This window comes from Pollicipes pollicipes, unplaced genomic scaffold (assembly GCF_011947565.3).
Source record: "Pollicipes pollicipes isolate AB1234 unplaced genomic scaffold, Ppol_2.1 Scaffold_4295;HRSCAF=5057_pilon_pilon_pilon, whole genome shotgun sequence".
NCBI lineage: Eukaryota > Metazoa > Arthropoda > Thecostraca > Pollicipedomorpha > Pollicipedidae > Pollicipes > Pollicipes pollicipes.
The window spans coordinates 13377473-13392578 of NW_023596461.1; the positions used below are offsets into that span (position 1 = coordinate 13377473).

The 15106-nt window shown below is 58.3% G+C and overlaps 1 protein-coding gene across 1 annotated transcript in view; it reads right to left on the minus strand.

Moving 5' to 3' along the window:
- Positions 1 to 301: 301 nt before the first annotated feature.
- Positions 302 to 15106, minus strand: part of LOC119096313 (filamin-A-like) — an 88235-nt gene continuing 73430 nt past the window's right edge. The window contains 20 exon segments of the mRNA XM_037219154.1: positions 302 to 1074; positions 1726 to 1907; positions 2260 to 2442; positions 3637 to 3914; positions 4331 to 4469; positions 4939 to 5064; positions 5756 to 5923; positions 6882 to 6990; positions 7450 to 7553; positions 7556 to 7625; positions 8579 to 8709; positions 9276 to 9452; positions 9779 to 9922; positions 10840 to 11079; positions 11473 to 11646; positions 12083 to 12304; positions 12738 to 12920; positions 13213 to 13312; positions 13812 to 13910; positions 14387 to 14589. Coding sequence (XP_037075049.1) covers positions 961 to 1074; positions 1726 to 1907; positions 2260 to 2442; positions 3637 to 3914; positions 4331 to 4469; positions 4939 to 5064; positions 5756 to 5923; positions 6882 to 6990; positions 7450 to 7553; positions 7556 to 7625; positions 8579 to 8709; positions 9276 to 9452; positions 9779 to 9922; positions 10840 to 11079; positions 11473 to 11646; positions 12083 to 12304; positions 12738 to 12920; positions 13213 to 13312; positions 13812 to 13910; positions 14387 to 14589 — 3146 coding nt within the window. The 3' untranslated portion in view covers positions 302 to 960.

A 15106-nucleotide genomic window follows, 5' to 3' on the forward strand; every position in this document is an offset into this window, starting at 1 on the left:
CATGCTGACGGCATGACGCTCACGAAACATGCCAGCATACTTCGGCATATCTTCTCTTTTATCACGAGCCTAAGGTTTTTAAAACGTCCCTTCAGTTGTCAGGGCTCTATTGCAGGCGTGAACGTACTCCCCTTAAGACAATGCTACACGACAGCGTGGCACCCTTCGCGGGTGTGGCTATCTGAAACGAAGACTTTTGATAGTAAATACAATGAAGGCCTTGGATCATCATGGGCAGTGCTGACGCACTGCAACTGCGAAACGGCCCAGAGCCGGTGCTATCTGAGAGAAACCCCCGCGATAAGCGGTCGTTCTGTATTTGTTACAATGACGAATTAGCGCAAAGCTGCTGTTAGTTGTCATATTCGAACAACCAGGTCAGTCTTAACTACGCAGGTCACCACCGGGTGTCGACAGCGTACCTCTGACACTGGGAGAGCTGTGACAACGCATGAACACGCACAAGGGCGCAGTAACGATCATTAGTCATACGCATCCAAACAATGTTTACGCCATGTTCAGTGGGCGACTGCAGTAAAGTAGCCGCACAATTGGACGGACTCGTGTTACCCAGGCCGCACGTGGTCCATGAAGAAGGGCCAAGAGCCCAAATCTCATCACTTTTAAGAAACGTCTAGTCATACGCCGATCGCTATATATTACAATGGCATGCATAATATGTTACTTCGCACTGGTACATGCTCCGACCATAAGGAAAGCATATGACGGTGGAGGGTGCTGAGCAGCAATGGAATGTATTCATATTCAAATAACCACCAATATCCACTGGTCATCGGCGCCCATGCACACACAAATGTCTCAGAGTGCTACTTTTAAAATGTACATCATAATCTAGCCGTTACCGATAGTTTAAAACTTTTGGTGTTCGCCCCGCTACGGCATTGCGGATCGACTCCATAAGCACAGGTTTCTCGCTTAGCCGCCCGATGGCGCTAGTTGTTACAGCTGCACCTGAGAGCCTCTCCACGACATTTGACCGCCATAGCCGCCGTATATTGATCCGTAGAATTCCGAGCCGGGGCCCAGCTTGTTGGAACCGGGAGAATATCCACCCTGAAAACACAGATAGTCGCGTCAACCAGAAGGCTTCCGGTACTTTTTCCGAGTTGTTTCCTTTCACAGTGACGTTTCTTGCATGATTTTCAGAAACCAGTTTCGTAATCTGATGCAAAACAGACAGGACGCCCTGGGGATCAGTCGGTGATGTTTGTCTCATTCGCGTTTGTCTCAACACGTCCAAAATTCTTAACCACAGCCTGGTATAATGTCTCATTTCTGACACCGCAGTGCTTCCCGCCCCTCACTCCTCCCAATTCGAGATCTATTTGAGAGCAGGCTGCGTTATTTTGCAAAGCTCAGCCTCCTCCGACTAAAAAATTATTGACTCGAGTCACAAGACAGATAGACAGGATACCCGACGACGCACGCGCCCTCGGGCACAGCGCAATCCACCATGTCATCATAAAAATTGCAAAAACTAACAATATGGACACATCCTTACCACCCCATTTCCACAGTCACGCATTTCGTCTTCGGCTTGATCTGTACAATATCGTTTTAGCAGCCTGAGAATGTAGTGACATATTCGCAATCTTTTGCTTCATCTCACAGACGCATACGGTGACACATGAGACAACAATGCGGCATCACTGCTGACGAGCCTTCTCTCCTGGCCTCGAGCGTATGAGCAGCACGGCGACTCACATGGAGGTATCGATTGAGCTCCTCCTGGGTGTCGAAGATGGCCACGTTGAAGGGACTGCCGGGCACGTGGTCGCCGGACCACTTCACCTCTATCCTGTAGTCGCCCGGCTCTGTCGGGTCGTACTTGCAGAGGATGATGCGGTCCTTCTGAGATTCGCGCTGCATCTCCACACGGAAGGCAGCTGCCGACAGGGCGGCCGTCAGTCAGCAGCCGCGCTCTCGTGTGCCGATGCACATGCGCCAGTCAGAGTGCAGGTTTGTTCTGACTGGTGCACGCACGAGCTACCAAACGTCCACATTCCGAGCACTGTATTCTTAACCCCGGCGGTATCTGGTCGAACGGAAGTTGACGCAGAACCGCGCAGCGAACGTGCACGAACGGATTGAGAACAAACTCGCGTATATCCTGACAGACTAGCCTCCTGACCATGGCACGAGCGGGTGGCGTGCGCTAACGCCACCCAAACACGGCCGGGCGGCAGGCGAGCGACCTCCCCTCCCCTCCAGGTCCGCGCGGCCGGCCGAGCCCCTCACCTTTGGGGCCGCGGATGCGGACGGTCAGCTGGCCGGCGCCGGCGCCGCGCGTGTCGCACATGAAGCGCGACTGGTAGAGCGAGAGCACGCCCGGCTCCACGCCCGGCCCGTAGACGCGCACCTTGCTGGCGTCCGGCGGGCCAGCGATGCGCAGCGTGAACGGGCTGCCCGGCACGTGCTCGCCTGCAGCGGGGGCGGCCGTGGCCGCGCTCACGTCATGCCGGGCGGAGAGCGCATGCGCACCGCCGGGGAGACGGCGGAGTGGGGATGTCGTGCTGCTGACTCGGGGGCGCGGCAGGGGGCGCGGTGCGCCAGAGGACTGCGCGGAACGGAGTAATGCGGGACTGGAGGACTGAAGTGAGTGAGAGTCGACGTGAAGACGGTGTGAGAGCCATCAGACGTACTTGTCGTTAGCTTTTACAGGGAAGCCGGTGGCCATATGAAACACCGTACAGAAAACGATTCAACTATAGGTAGAAAATGCGTTAAACAATGATCAATGGCGTCGCCAGCTGTAAGACTGAGGAGACATACCTGATGGTTGGTGTGGGATAGGACCGCCGCCTCGGGGGCGGGTGGTGATACAGGTTTGGTTGAACCAAAGTCCAAAAAGGTGCACTTATTTTCAATGCCACCCGTATTTCGTTTTCTGTTTTCTTAGGATTGTTCTAAAGCAAACGCCCTAACGTTCTAAAACAAAGAAGTATTCAACTTTCTGCCTCGTGGCGACACCAGACTTAAACAGCCGTATTTTCCATTCAGTTCTGATTACGTTGGTGCATATTGTTATGTGTTTTGAGCATACATTCGTGGTATATGGCTCCGTTAATGTAGCATTGCCGGACTGCCGTGCACGTTCCGCGGCATCGTTGCCCGCCGCCCGACGCGCGCGCCCGCCCACCGTATATCGTTCCTCAAAAACCGTTGCTGCTCCGAAACCAGAAAAGGTAGAAACCTGTGTTTGATGTTAGTACACGTACAATGGATGTCTCGGAGGCTGCTAAAAATTGGGGCGCGACTGCACAACATGCCGGAGAATTATCCCCAAAAAGCCTTAGAGATGAGTGATTCGCATCGAACCCCCTCCCCCTATCAGGACGAGGGTTAAGCTCCCGTGGCGCCTCTTCCCTACCCCACCCCATTTCACTGTGGAGACGCTTATACTATTAACACGGCTGTAGTATACGCATCCTACGTCCCTGAGCACCGACTTTAAAACCATGCAGCAATCTCCCAGAATATTACACTTAAACGCATTTTAGTTCCACTGCTTTTTCGTCCAGAGAGCAAAGCAGGCTAGGTTTGGGATCCGAGCTCAACCCTCGTGGACTACGGCGGAGCGTCGGCACCGTCCACGCCAGAGGCCAGCCCCAGTACCGCCGTATTTGATGATGAGCTGATGGCGTCCCGGCTCCTGCGGCTTGAGGTTGAGGCTGAACGTGCCGTCCTGGTGGTCGTACAGCTCGGAGAAGGCCGTCTTGTGCGGGCCGACGCAGTGGGCGGAGAGCTCGCCGGGCCCTGCGCGGCGCGTGTCCAGGAACGACTTGATCTCGTGGCCGACCACGCCGCCGCGCAGGCCATCGCCGGTGCAGATGACGCGGCTGGCGTCGGCCACCGCCGCCACCGTCACCTTCAGCGGGCAGCCCTTGATTTGCCTGCGGCCCGACAGACCGGTCAGCTGCCGCGCGTGGTAGGCGACGAGCCCGCTGACGCCAGCCCCAGGAACGCTGTGCTTTGAGGGTGTTGAGCGCGCATGTCGTGACACCCACAATAAACGGCATAACGCCGGCTCTTGAAAAGCAGCTACTTGTTGCAAAGGCAAATATTTGTTGACGTTTTCTGAACACCCACTGATTGGCTGAAGATATTCTGTCCTCCAGTGTCAGTAAAATTCCAACCACAAATAAATCACAAGCAAGTGCAATCAACTGACTATAACAGATCAGTGTTTGCCAACCATACGGAGAACCTCCGATGCACGGACAGCCTGACCCGGCCACCCTGGGTCGCGCCAGGCTAGCCGGCCACAACCAGTCGCGAGAGCTGACCCCATCCGGCGGCGTAACCTGACCTGCCCGACCAGGCGACGTTGAGCAGGTAGGCGCCGGCCACGGACGGCGTGTAGGCCGCCCGGTAGATGTTGTTGCCGGTGTGGTGCAGGTGGACGTTGATGTCGACCTTGACGCCGCTCATGGTGACCTCGGGCGACCCTGCACCGCCCGATCATCTTAGGTCAGACATGGCGTCGGCACCGCCTCCCGGCCCACACCATGGCGTTCACAGCGTTGGCACGAGGCGCACTAATGGCTGATACAGCACGCGATGCGCAGCTGACAGGGGCTTGCCACGCGAGACACTGCCGACAGATACTTGTCGCGCGAGACACTGCTGACAGGGGCTTGTCACGCGAGACACTGCTGACAGGGGGTTGTCGCGGGTGGCGCTAATATGCTTTAGGAGGATAACTCAATGAACCGGCGTGCTGACGCGCAAATGATAGCTTTTCTAGCAGTCATCAAAGTCGCGTCCGCTGGCGAGGCAGAAGACATTGCACAATACACGGATTAGATACAAAGGCCGCCGGCATGTTTCTCCCTGTGGGGTGACGGGACGAGTCCGGGTGTGCCGCCGTGTATGGCGAACGGGGGTGTCAGGCCGTGTCGTGACCCATGACCTCACCGGGCCCCGCCTGCGAGCCGTCGATGGTGAACTCGGCCTCCTCGCCGCAGCGGGCGTTGGCCAGGCCGTGACCGCGCAGCACCACCCGCGAGCTGTCCGACGACGAGCTCATCGTGTCCGCGAACGCTGAAATACAAATTATTACGTCAGCGAACGCTGAAATACAAATTATTACGCCAGCGAACGCTGCAATACAAATTATTACGTCAGCAAACGCTGAAATACAAAGTGATTACGTCAGCGAACGCTGCAATACAAACGTGGGCAGGTCTCACGTGAGTCTCTCCCAGTTGCTTAGTGCAAAGCTATTCTACGTTATTTCAGGTTATGTGAGCTTTGGGTCTCAACGCCCAGTCACCGATTGATTGCCGCGTAGCAGCCAAGAATGATGTCACGTTCTCAGGCCGCTGATGCATGTAGCTGCAGCAAAAGATTCATAAAACATTCGGACGGCTTGCCTGTAGACGCATACCTATCAGTGAATGCATTTGGTGCACAAAACTTTCACAAATCACTCGATCATAGCATTACAGGCACGGTAATGCATAAAAGATTAACTAAACCTCTCAATCACGTTTCTCTATGCCTGGGGCTTACTCATCCGCACTATACGGTTCAATAAACGAATGGATTCCTGTCGCTACCACCATGGCAAACCGCAGACACAGTCAGCACCATAGGATGACAGGCCAAAACCTCGTCCGCAATTTCCCGGGAATTACCAGGAAAGTGGCGGAGGAAAGAGAAATGGGCCGACGTGAGCACGTGACTGGGCCTACCGACTGAGGTCTGGCCTCGGCCCTGCCCGCCGACCCACCGAGGAAGGGCGAGCCGGGCAGCGCCAGGTCGTTCCAGTAGAGGTAGAGCAGGTGCTGACCGGCCTCCTGGGGCACGAACGAGACGCGGGAGCGCGAGGCCGACGGCTGGTCGACGCGGCACGGGATGGTGGCGTTGCTGCCGCTGCGGACCTCACCGCGCAGCTTGCCTGTCGGCGGCGGACGGCGCGGGTCAGCAGGCGAGGGCGGCAGGGAGGGAGGGACCGACAGCCCCAGCGACACAGGACAAGACAGCTGCCCGGGCGGCGGCGGCGGGGAGGGAGGGACCGACAGCAACCAGGCCCAGGACAAGACATTTGACCGAGCGGCGGCGGGGAAAGACCGACAGCCCCAGCAGCACAGGGCAAGACAGCTGCCCGGGCGGCGGCGGCGGGGAGGGCGGGACCGACAGCAACCAGGCACAGGACGAGACATCCGACCGAGCGGCGGCGGGGAAAGACCGACAGCCTCAACGGCACAGGACAAGACATCTGACCAAGCGGCGGCGGGGAGGGCGGGACCGACAGCCCCGCAGGACTAAGACTGCGCCCAGGGCAGCCCGAGTACTAATGCGTCGGCCGGCCCGTACTCCGCATGCTTCTGCGCAAGTCATATGAGTCTTACATTGGAGACAATGCACATATTGTGTGGAATGGTGTAAGCACGGTCGCCAATCGTGTTGTCACAAAGAGGGCACTATGCAAGAGGCACCTCGGCACGAACGAGCAGCACGATCCTGTGTGAGCCGCAGCTGACTTGAACTTGAACTTGAACATATGTTCGTGTGGGAAAACACGTGCGCGCATTCATCCTGGTTCGAGATCCGCAGGACATGCTTCACACTTGCGTACTGCCTGAATTTTGCAAACTTTGATCCCTATGCCTATACAAAGTAAGCCATGCCGCCATGCTCTCTACACGGCATGTGGCTATCATCCGATCGGCCTATGAAAATAAAACAAGGACCAGATATACCTGGACCCACGACAAACGTGATTGTACAAGAGTGTTGACATAGTGCCTCTCGCAACACTGCCAACCACAGCACCAGCATTTCAGCCTTTTCCCCAAGGTCCGACATTCGTGATGACTTCAGAGTAAATCAAGGTCAAACATGGCGATACTTGCCGGGTCCGGCCTCGGCCACGTCGAACACCAGCTTCTTCTCCTCGGCGACCGAGAGCTCGAGCCGTCCCTCGCGGTCCTGCTGGCTCTCCCAGCCGCCGATCACGCGCACCTGCCGGTCAGGCGCAGACACGACCGGGATCAGACACGACCAGGATCAGACAGGGTTCAGACACGACCGGGCCGGGTTCAGACCGAGTTCAGACACAACCAGGAGCAGGCACGACAAGGCAGACGAAATCAGACCCAGATACGAGCCTGCCCAGACAAGTCCAGACCCAGACAAGACCAGACTCAGACAAGACCAAGCCCAGACAAGACCAGACCCAGACACGACCCAGCCTAGACAACACCAGGCTCAGATATGACCCCGGTCAGACAAGACCAGATCCAGACAGTACCGCTACATCAGTCAGCGTTCCTGTTTGGAATCCGCGTGCGGTGGGCACACAGGCAGGAGCAAAACCCAGCAAAACAACTCAAAACAAATCGCAACTACTGTAACACAAAACGGCCACCTACACGCAGCCCGAGAGCCGAGACCTGAGACAGCGCAGCCGCCGTAACGTACCTTCCTGGGGTCGATGACCTTGGGGTGGAAGGGCGAGCCGGGCACCTCGCGGCCGTTCCAGAGGACGCGCACGTCGAAGAGGCCGACCTCGCGCGGCGTGTAGTGACCAGGTAGCGGCCGGGCGCCTCCTCCTCGACGCTGGTCTTGGCCACGCTGTCCGGCCCGTCCACCTGCACCTGGAGACGGCGGCACGGCCAGGGTCATGGCGGCCCCGCCGGGGGCGGACGCGGAGAGGTCAGCGCAGCCGAGGACGAACTGAGGGAGTCACCAAAGAAGTGGCGGGGTGCGCACGGGGACGGACCGAGGAAGTCACTAGAGAAGCGGCGGCAGGCCGGGGACGGACCAAGGGAGTCACTAGAAAAGCGGGGGTATGTCGGGGATGGACCAAGGGAGTCACTAAAGAAGCGGCGGCGAGTCGGGGACGGACCGAGGGAGTCACTAGAGAAGCAGCGGTTGGTCGGGGACGGGCCGAGGGAGTCACTAGAGAAGCGGCGGCAGGCTGGAGATGGACCAAAGGAGTCACTAGAGAAGCGGCGGCAGGTCGGGGACGGAATGAGGTGGGAACCCAATCCCACCTGAGGCATTAAGCAGTAACATCACTGTCACTGACCGAAGCCACCCAGCAATTGTGCGTCAGACGGCTAACTATCCTACCACCAGTGCAAGCCATGTTTGCTCAGATGGCATTGCAGCCGCCGGGTAAAATTAAGTGACAAAGATTGCTTCGCCAACAGACCGGGTTCAACTTACAGCCATTGTTTTTTTTTAGCACAATTTGGCGAATTATATTAACACTTAGAGGCTAGTATCGATCTTTTTTGCTAGTCACTGAACGAAAACGCACGAGTAATCGCTTGATAGTTTCTGAGGCATGCTGCCATGGTCATACACGTCAGAAAGCCTCGTTCCAGATGTAGCGAGGGAGCCATACACAGACAGGAAACGCTCGTGCCAGTTCTTCAGTCAGATGCCATGCGTGCTCGACAACTGAATTTGAGTTGAGGCGTCCCGTACCCCACCGCCTTTGGGGTGGGGTCGGGTGCATCTCACCACACAGGTGATTCACCGCCAGTGACTCTCAGTGCGCCGCACCGCAGCGGAGTGCCCCAGCTGCGGCAGCGGGCCGTACCTGCGGCTCGCCCATCAGGCCGACGGCGTCCAGCTTGAAGGTGGCCGGCTGGCCGAGCTGGCCGCACGCCAGGCCGTCGCCGAACACGCGCGCCATGCCCTCCTCCTCCACCACGAACGTCAGAGGCGAGCCTGCGCCGGCCACGGCACGTCAGCGGCCAGCCGGCAGTCTCGTGCTCGACGCGCCACACAGTCAGCTGGGTACGACTACAGGCCGCGGGTGTCCGATCCGGCCGGCCGCGGTCGTGTCACGTGCTGCTTTCTTAAGATGCTATGATGCAATGCACTGCAAATTAGCCTAAAATTGCTAATGGAGGGACCCGCAAAGAAACGTCACAAACCCTCTGGGATTCTTCATCTTATCTGTGTACTCCAGCGCAACATGGTATCCCTTGCCGTAACAACATTTCATCTAGCATCTCTCCTCTCCCCTCAATAAACGGATCTGGCTCTATAACCCCGCAACAACAGACGATCTAGCGAGTATCAAAACCCCGTGGGAACAGAACTTCTGTTCGTGGGAACCCCGAACAGAACGTGTGAGCTAGGCCCACTCAGGTCATACTCCTACAAGTCCAGGCCACCGTGCAGGGTTTTCCTCAGCTCCGTTCGTGGCAGCCCTCAAATGCCCGCTTTCTCTCTGCCGGCATCCGCTCCCCCCCGCGGCACCTGCGCCTCCCCGGCTAGCGTCGGCTCACCGGGCACCTCCTCTCCGCCGTAGGTGATGGCCAGCTTGTAGCGGCCCGGCACGGTCGGCAGAAACTCGATCGCTTCGCCGTCCTCGTTCGTGGCCGTCACGTCAATTGGCAGGTTCTTGCCCAGCGGTGACGTCACCGTGACGTCAAGCTCGGCCAGGCCTGCGCTCTGCCGGCTCACTGGAGACCACGTGACGTCACAAGGTGAGCGACAGCCCGGGATTGGGCAGCGCGGTAAATGACAGCGCGGTGGCGTCATCGGCGAAACAATCAGACAAGTGGTAAGGCCGGTGCTTTCCCAAACACGCATGGGCAATGCCAGATGTTTTCTTACGGCCTGCCGTTTTCTTATGCTACCACAGACCCGGCCAAAAAGCCTCAAATGATCCAGAGCAAGCGACGCGAATCCAATGACACACGGCAGCAAAAGCGGCCGCTCTGCCTCGATACCCGCGTCTCAACGTCTCAGCTGGACGGGGCCCTCCCCACGGACGGCGGGCACTCACGGTTGACGGTGATCTTCTCGTTGATGCTGAACTGTTTAGCCTTGAGCTCGTCGATGACCACCTTGGAAGCGTCGTACGTCTGGCAGGTGAAGGGCGAGCCGCGGATGGGCTTCAGGTCGTGCAGCACCTCCACCGTGTACGGGCCTGCCGGGCACGCGGCGCGAGCTGCTTAGATGCATGCCCAGCGCCGCCCAGACCGACAGATAGGCTGCGTAGGCTTGTTCAGATTCTGACGCTGCCACCAGTGACAGCCCATGAGCCCGTCTGGTCCCAGACATGAAGCGCGATCGTCTTACGGGTCGCGAATGTGGTCAACGCATGCCGATATCTTATCAAATCTCGGTCGAAGAGTGGACTGGAGACCATCAAAGGAGGGGGACGCCGGCCGTCTCTACAGCAGTGCCCGCCATATAACGAACAACCGCGGTAATCAGTATATGATAACGGTGGAAGGTTTCAAGAACAGGGCGAAGGGGTGCCTGGAAACTGACACGGGTGAAAAAGGTTTGAGCTTAAGTTGGTCGTACAAGACACGACAGTTGTGTTATTTGGAAACGGTGTGCGGCGCGTTCATCGACAAAATAACGGTAGAACATTCTCCAACTGCGGTTATTTAGTACCCTGAGGCGTATCAGCTGTACATGTTGGCCTCAACCAACGTGACTGGTGTTCACTGTGCCAGACTCATGGCAGACGATGCAGTAGATCGACACCCGGGGCCTTCCATTCCTGAAAACGCAGTCGGCGCCAGCTGCTGCCCCGAGCGCCATCGCCCATACGTCACCCGGTACATCTAGCCCGTCTGCTCTCTCGTCGGCGCGAGCCCAAGCCACCAGATCGCCTATTTGCCCGGACAGGCGGCAGAGCCCGCTCGGCGGTGGCAGCTGCCTCCTCCCGCCCCTCTGCCGCCCAGGCGGACGTCGGACCTCGTCCGGGCAGTCACACCTGCCTCCCCCTCTGCCGCTCGGGCGGACGGCGGAGCCCCGCAAGGCAATAGCATCTGCCCCTCCTCGTCTCCGCCCTCTCCCCACCATTCCCTCTACTCGGCTCTCGCCACTCACCGGCCACGCCGGGCACAAACTCCACCAGCATGTTGCCGTCCTTCTGCTGGTAGCACTTGACGGGGACGGCGGCGCCGCCCGGAGACGTCACCACCACGTCGAACTCCTTGCCGGCGTGGCCCAGCGTCTCCAGCACGAACGAGGTGGGCTTGCTGGCGCGCGACTGGTGCAGACCGAGCCCGGAGGCCGTGATGGACTTGCCCTGGGCCGGGTTTCGCACCTCCATCTCCACCGGACAGCCTGGCGAAAGGGCCGGGCACGGTCAGCACACACCCGGCTGCAGCAGGGCCCGGCTAGCCCGGCGATGCTCTGGACGACTTGACCGGGAGACATCCCAAGCATCTCGTAATGATGCCTGCCTCTGAAATTCACGAAATCACCTAATGTTTTTAATTCACGCGACAGTGCGTGAGTTAACTTGCGCTGCTCCGCACTACAGAATCGTAAATGCAATAAGTTGTCAGTATCTCACCGACTGGCTTAAAATATATCACATACAGCCCCAATGAATCAGCTTTAGACTACCCGTCACTGCGAAACGACCAGCGGAATTCTGTTCAAAAAACATCCCCTGACAGCCAGCAGCGGGGCGGTCTCGTGGCCGGCACGCCAGGCGGCGGCTCTCGCACTCACCGGAGACAGGCACACTGTTGTACTTGACGTCCACCTTGTGTGGGATGGCCACCTTGGGCGTGAAGATGACCTCGTACTGGCCAGCGCCCAGGTCCCGGATCGAGTGTTTGACCTCCTGGCCGGCGGCGCGCACCGAGACGGACAGCGTGCCGCGGCCCGCCTGCGACGCGTCCACTGCGGCCGACGGTGTGGGCTCAGCGGTGACATCGCACAGCGACGGCACTCAGCGGTGACGTCACACAGTGACAGCACTCAGCGATGACATCATACAGCGACGGCATCACATCCCCCAACTCACACACGACCGGCGACAGCATCACATCCCCCGGCTCACACACGACCCGTGATGGCAGGCTGGCAGACACACTTGGACTTGTTTGGTTCGGAATCCCTGCGCACCACATACGCTACTCATGAATCCCTGGCACATTAAATTTACACTAAATCCCGGGCGAGGGCATCCAGGAAACAGCCGCTACGAAGCAAAGTATCTAGGAAACAACTGCTACCAAGCGAAGCATCTACCACCTGCAGCTATTGAACGACAAGATCGACCTTGCGTCAGGACGGCCGAGTCGGGCCTCCGCTCGGCCTGGCGCGTGCGGCCCACCTTTGAGGACGGCCTCGCGTCCGGCGGCGGCCGGCTCGCCCGGCCGCAGCCGCACCCGGTTGGGGTCGGCCACCTCCACCACGTAGGGCTGCTTGCTGATGGTCTGGCCGCCGTGGTAGACGGAGACGGTGTAGGCGCCCACCTCGGCCGCCCGGTACTCGGCCCGGTACAGGCCCGACTTGAGCCGCGTCAGCCGGCTCGGCACCTCGCTGCCTTGCGGCCCTGCCGAGTCAGGGTCACAGCGCATGTCAGGTCAGGTCACAACACGCCGCGACAGGGGATGGCATGCAGTGCATTATTGGCGCATCGCGTGCTCGTTGTGACGTTATGCTTTAGGAATAGGTAATCTTAAAAATAGTCAAAAACAAAATAAGGATATTTCGGCAATATTGTTCCTGGAATAGGTCTTGGCAATGCTTGGACGGAACTCATGAATCCCTCGTCAGTCTTGACGTCGGTCAGAAAACGACCATTCAAAAAAACAACCGAAGGGATATCGGCAATGGTAGCGTTAAAAGGACCGCGGTCGAGTTTAGTCTGAGGTAACTAAACCCTGCTACCGGGCTCTAAACTGATGTTTGCCTTTATGCCTCTCAGACAGCAAGCAACGGAATCCACGACGAAACGACGTGGGACAACGGAAGGAGCCACTCACCGACGATCTTGACCTCCACCTCGCCCTCCATGCCCTTGGCGTCGACGTCGAAGGTGGCCCAGCTGCCGCTGACCACCTGCTTGAGCCCGTCGCCGCGTGCCGTCACCATCTTGCTCTCCTTGCGCTGGATGTGGCGCATCTCGCGCGCGTCCAGCTCGCGCACGTCACACTTGAACGGGCTCCCTGGCGGGCGGCCGGCGGCGACCGTGAGCGTCCGACACACAGGCCATCAGAGCACGGCTCGGAAGGCGCGCCGAAAGGCGTGGTAATACATCTGGTGCTATGACGCAATTTGCCGACAGGGTTAAGCATATACGGACTCTCGGGCTGGTTAGTTTGGCTATGTCCGTGCGCTTGCTGACAGAAGCGTTGCTGACGCCACAGAAGATCACGGTGTGTCATACGGCCATCGCGCGAGCAAAACGAGATCACTGAAGCCTCTAATCTGTGTTGTGCCCAAAACCACGTCACGCACCTGGCACGTCCTCTTCGTTGAATGTGACGTTCACGAAGTGTGGAATGGCCTCCTGGGCCACGAATGTGACGTCATACAGGCCACGGCTGCGGGCGGCCACCTGAAACAGCAAAGCATGAGGTCAGCGCACGTACTGAATGGCTCGCTCCGGGTACGAACAGTTGCCGAAATAAGAGCAGCCCGACGCCCTCCTCGTCAGCAATGCTCAGGCACGTAGCCAAGATTTTTCTGCGGGGCTAAATGTTTTCTCAAAATATTTTCATATGTTCAAACATTTTTTTCCGAAATTTTGAAAATCTAAAACGAATCCCTCCGAAATTCCCCAGTATCCCCTGGTGTAAGCCTCATGGCTCATGTGGACGACGTCATTGCACCACGGCCCTACTACATCCTTGGCTACATCGCCGCCACTGCCAAAGACACATTGACAGCACGTGGCTGAAGCGGACCTACAAGCCTAGCAGGTCTTCAAGCATCAAAGTACTATGCCAAAAAGCGCACGCCCAGTCCCCTTAACAGAGCAGCCGGCGCACAGCGCGTGATCCAGGCGGCGCGCGTCGCGGCCACCGTGGCCCCGACCTTGACCGGGGGTCACTGACCTCGGCGCGCACGGTGGCCTTGCCGGTGGTGACGACCAGCTCGAGCGTGCCCTCGCCGGCGTGGGACGCGTCGACAGTGAAGGTCACCGGCCGGCCCACCTGCAGCGCGACAGGCGTCGTCACACCCGCACGTGACGTCACTGGTGAGAGGGACCGAGTGGCCGCCGCGCTGGCGCGTTCGTGGCAGGAATGAGGCGTGATTAGCTGCACCTCGAGGAAGTTGTGGAAGCAGTTCACACCTCTGCTTTCAAGATTCGCAAACGATTCCCAGCTACGCCGGACGCTTAAATTGTGAAGCTCAAACGCAAGCCATACTCGATGTGTTATCTCAAGCCGCAAAAAAGTGAATACGGAATGCTGCTGAGAATTGTTTCACATCTTACAACAGCAATCAACGACGCAAACAACATGGGCCAGATAAGCTGGGCTAAACCAACGGCTGCTGGGTCATCTCATCATCCGTTTCTCGCATTGCCCAAAGCGCACACACGCACAAATGGTGCGGCCCGGCCAGAGCGCCGCCACCTGCGCGCCGCTAGCTGCGCGTCGCCGGTCCGGCCCGCTGTCCGGCCCACCTTGGTGTTCTCCAGGCCGGTGACCACCACGCGGCCGACGTCGTAGATGTTACAGGTGAAGGGCGAGCCGCCGACGGGCTCGCCGTCCATGACGACGCTGACGGTGTGGGGCCCGACCTCTGCCGGCTGGAACTCGGCGCTGTACCGGCCGCTGGCGCCCTGCTGCAGTCGCACCGGCACCGACGCCCCCGCCGGCGACGTCACTGCGGGGCGCGCGAAGGTCAGGTGGGGTCAGAGGAGATCACCGGGATACAGGGTGTCCTGCCGCAGCCGCACCGGCACCGACGCCCCCGCCGGCGACGTCACTGCGGGGCGCGCGAAGGTCAGGTGGGATCAGAGGAGGTCACAGGGGACACGGGACACTCCTCTATGACACCACTGAGGGACACAGCTGGCTATGGTTACACGTCACGGGGGCGGGTAGCCAGGGTGGTCGGCGGGCAGGATTTGACCGTTGTAGTTACGCCAAGATCGTTTGTACCATACGGGATTTGACCGTTGTAGTTACACCAAGATCGGCCGCATACTGCACCAGGGGACATACAGGAAATTAAGACCTGCCTATAAATCATGCTAATACGTTTTCCTGATGGGCACCACACATTACACAAATAAAGCAGATAAGTCAGACCAGTAGCGTTGAATAGCAGGAAAACTGCAACGCTTTCAGTCTCCTGGAAAACGTGGTTATACACTGATGAAGAGCTTCATGACAACTAT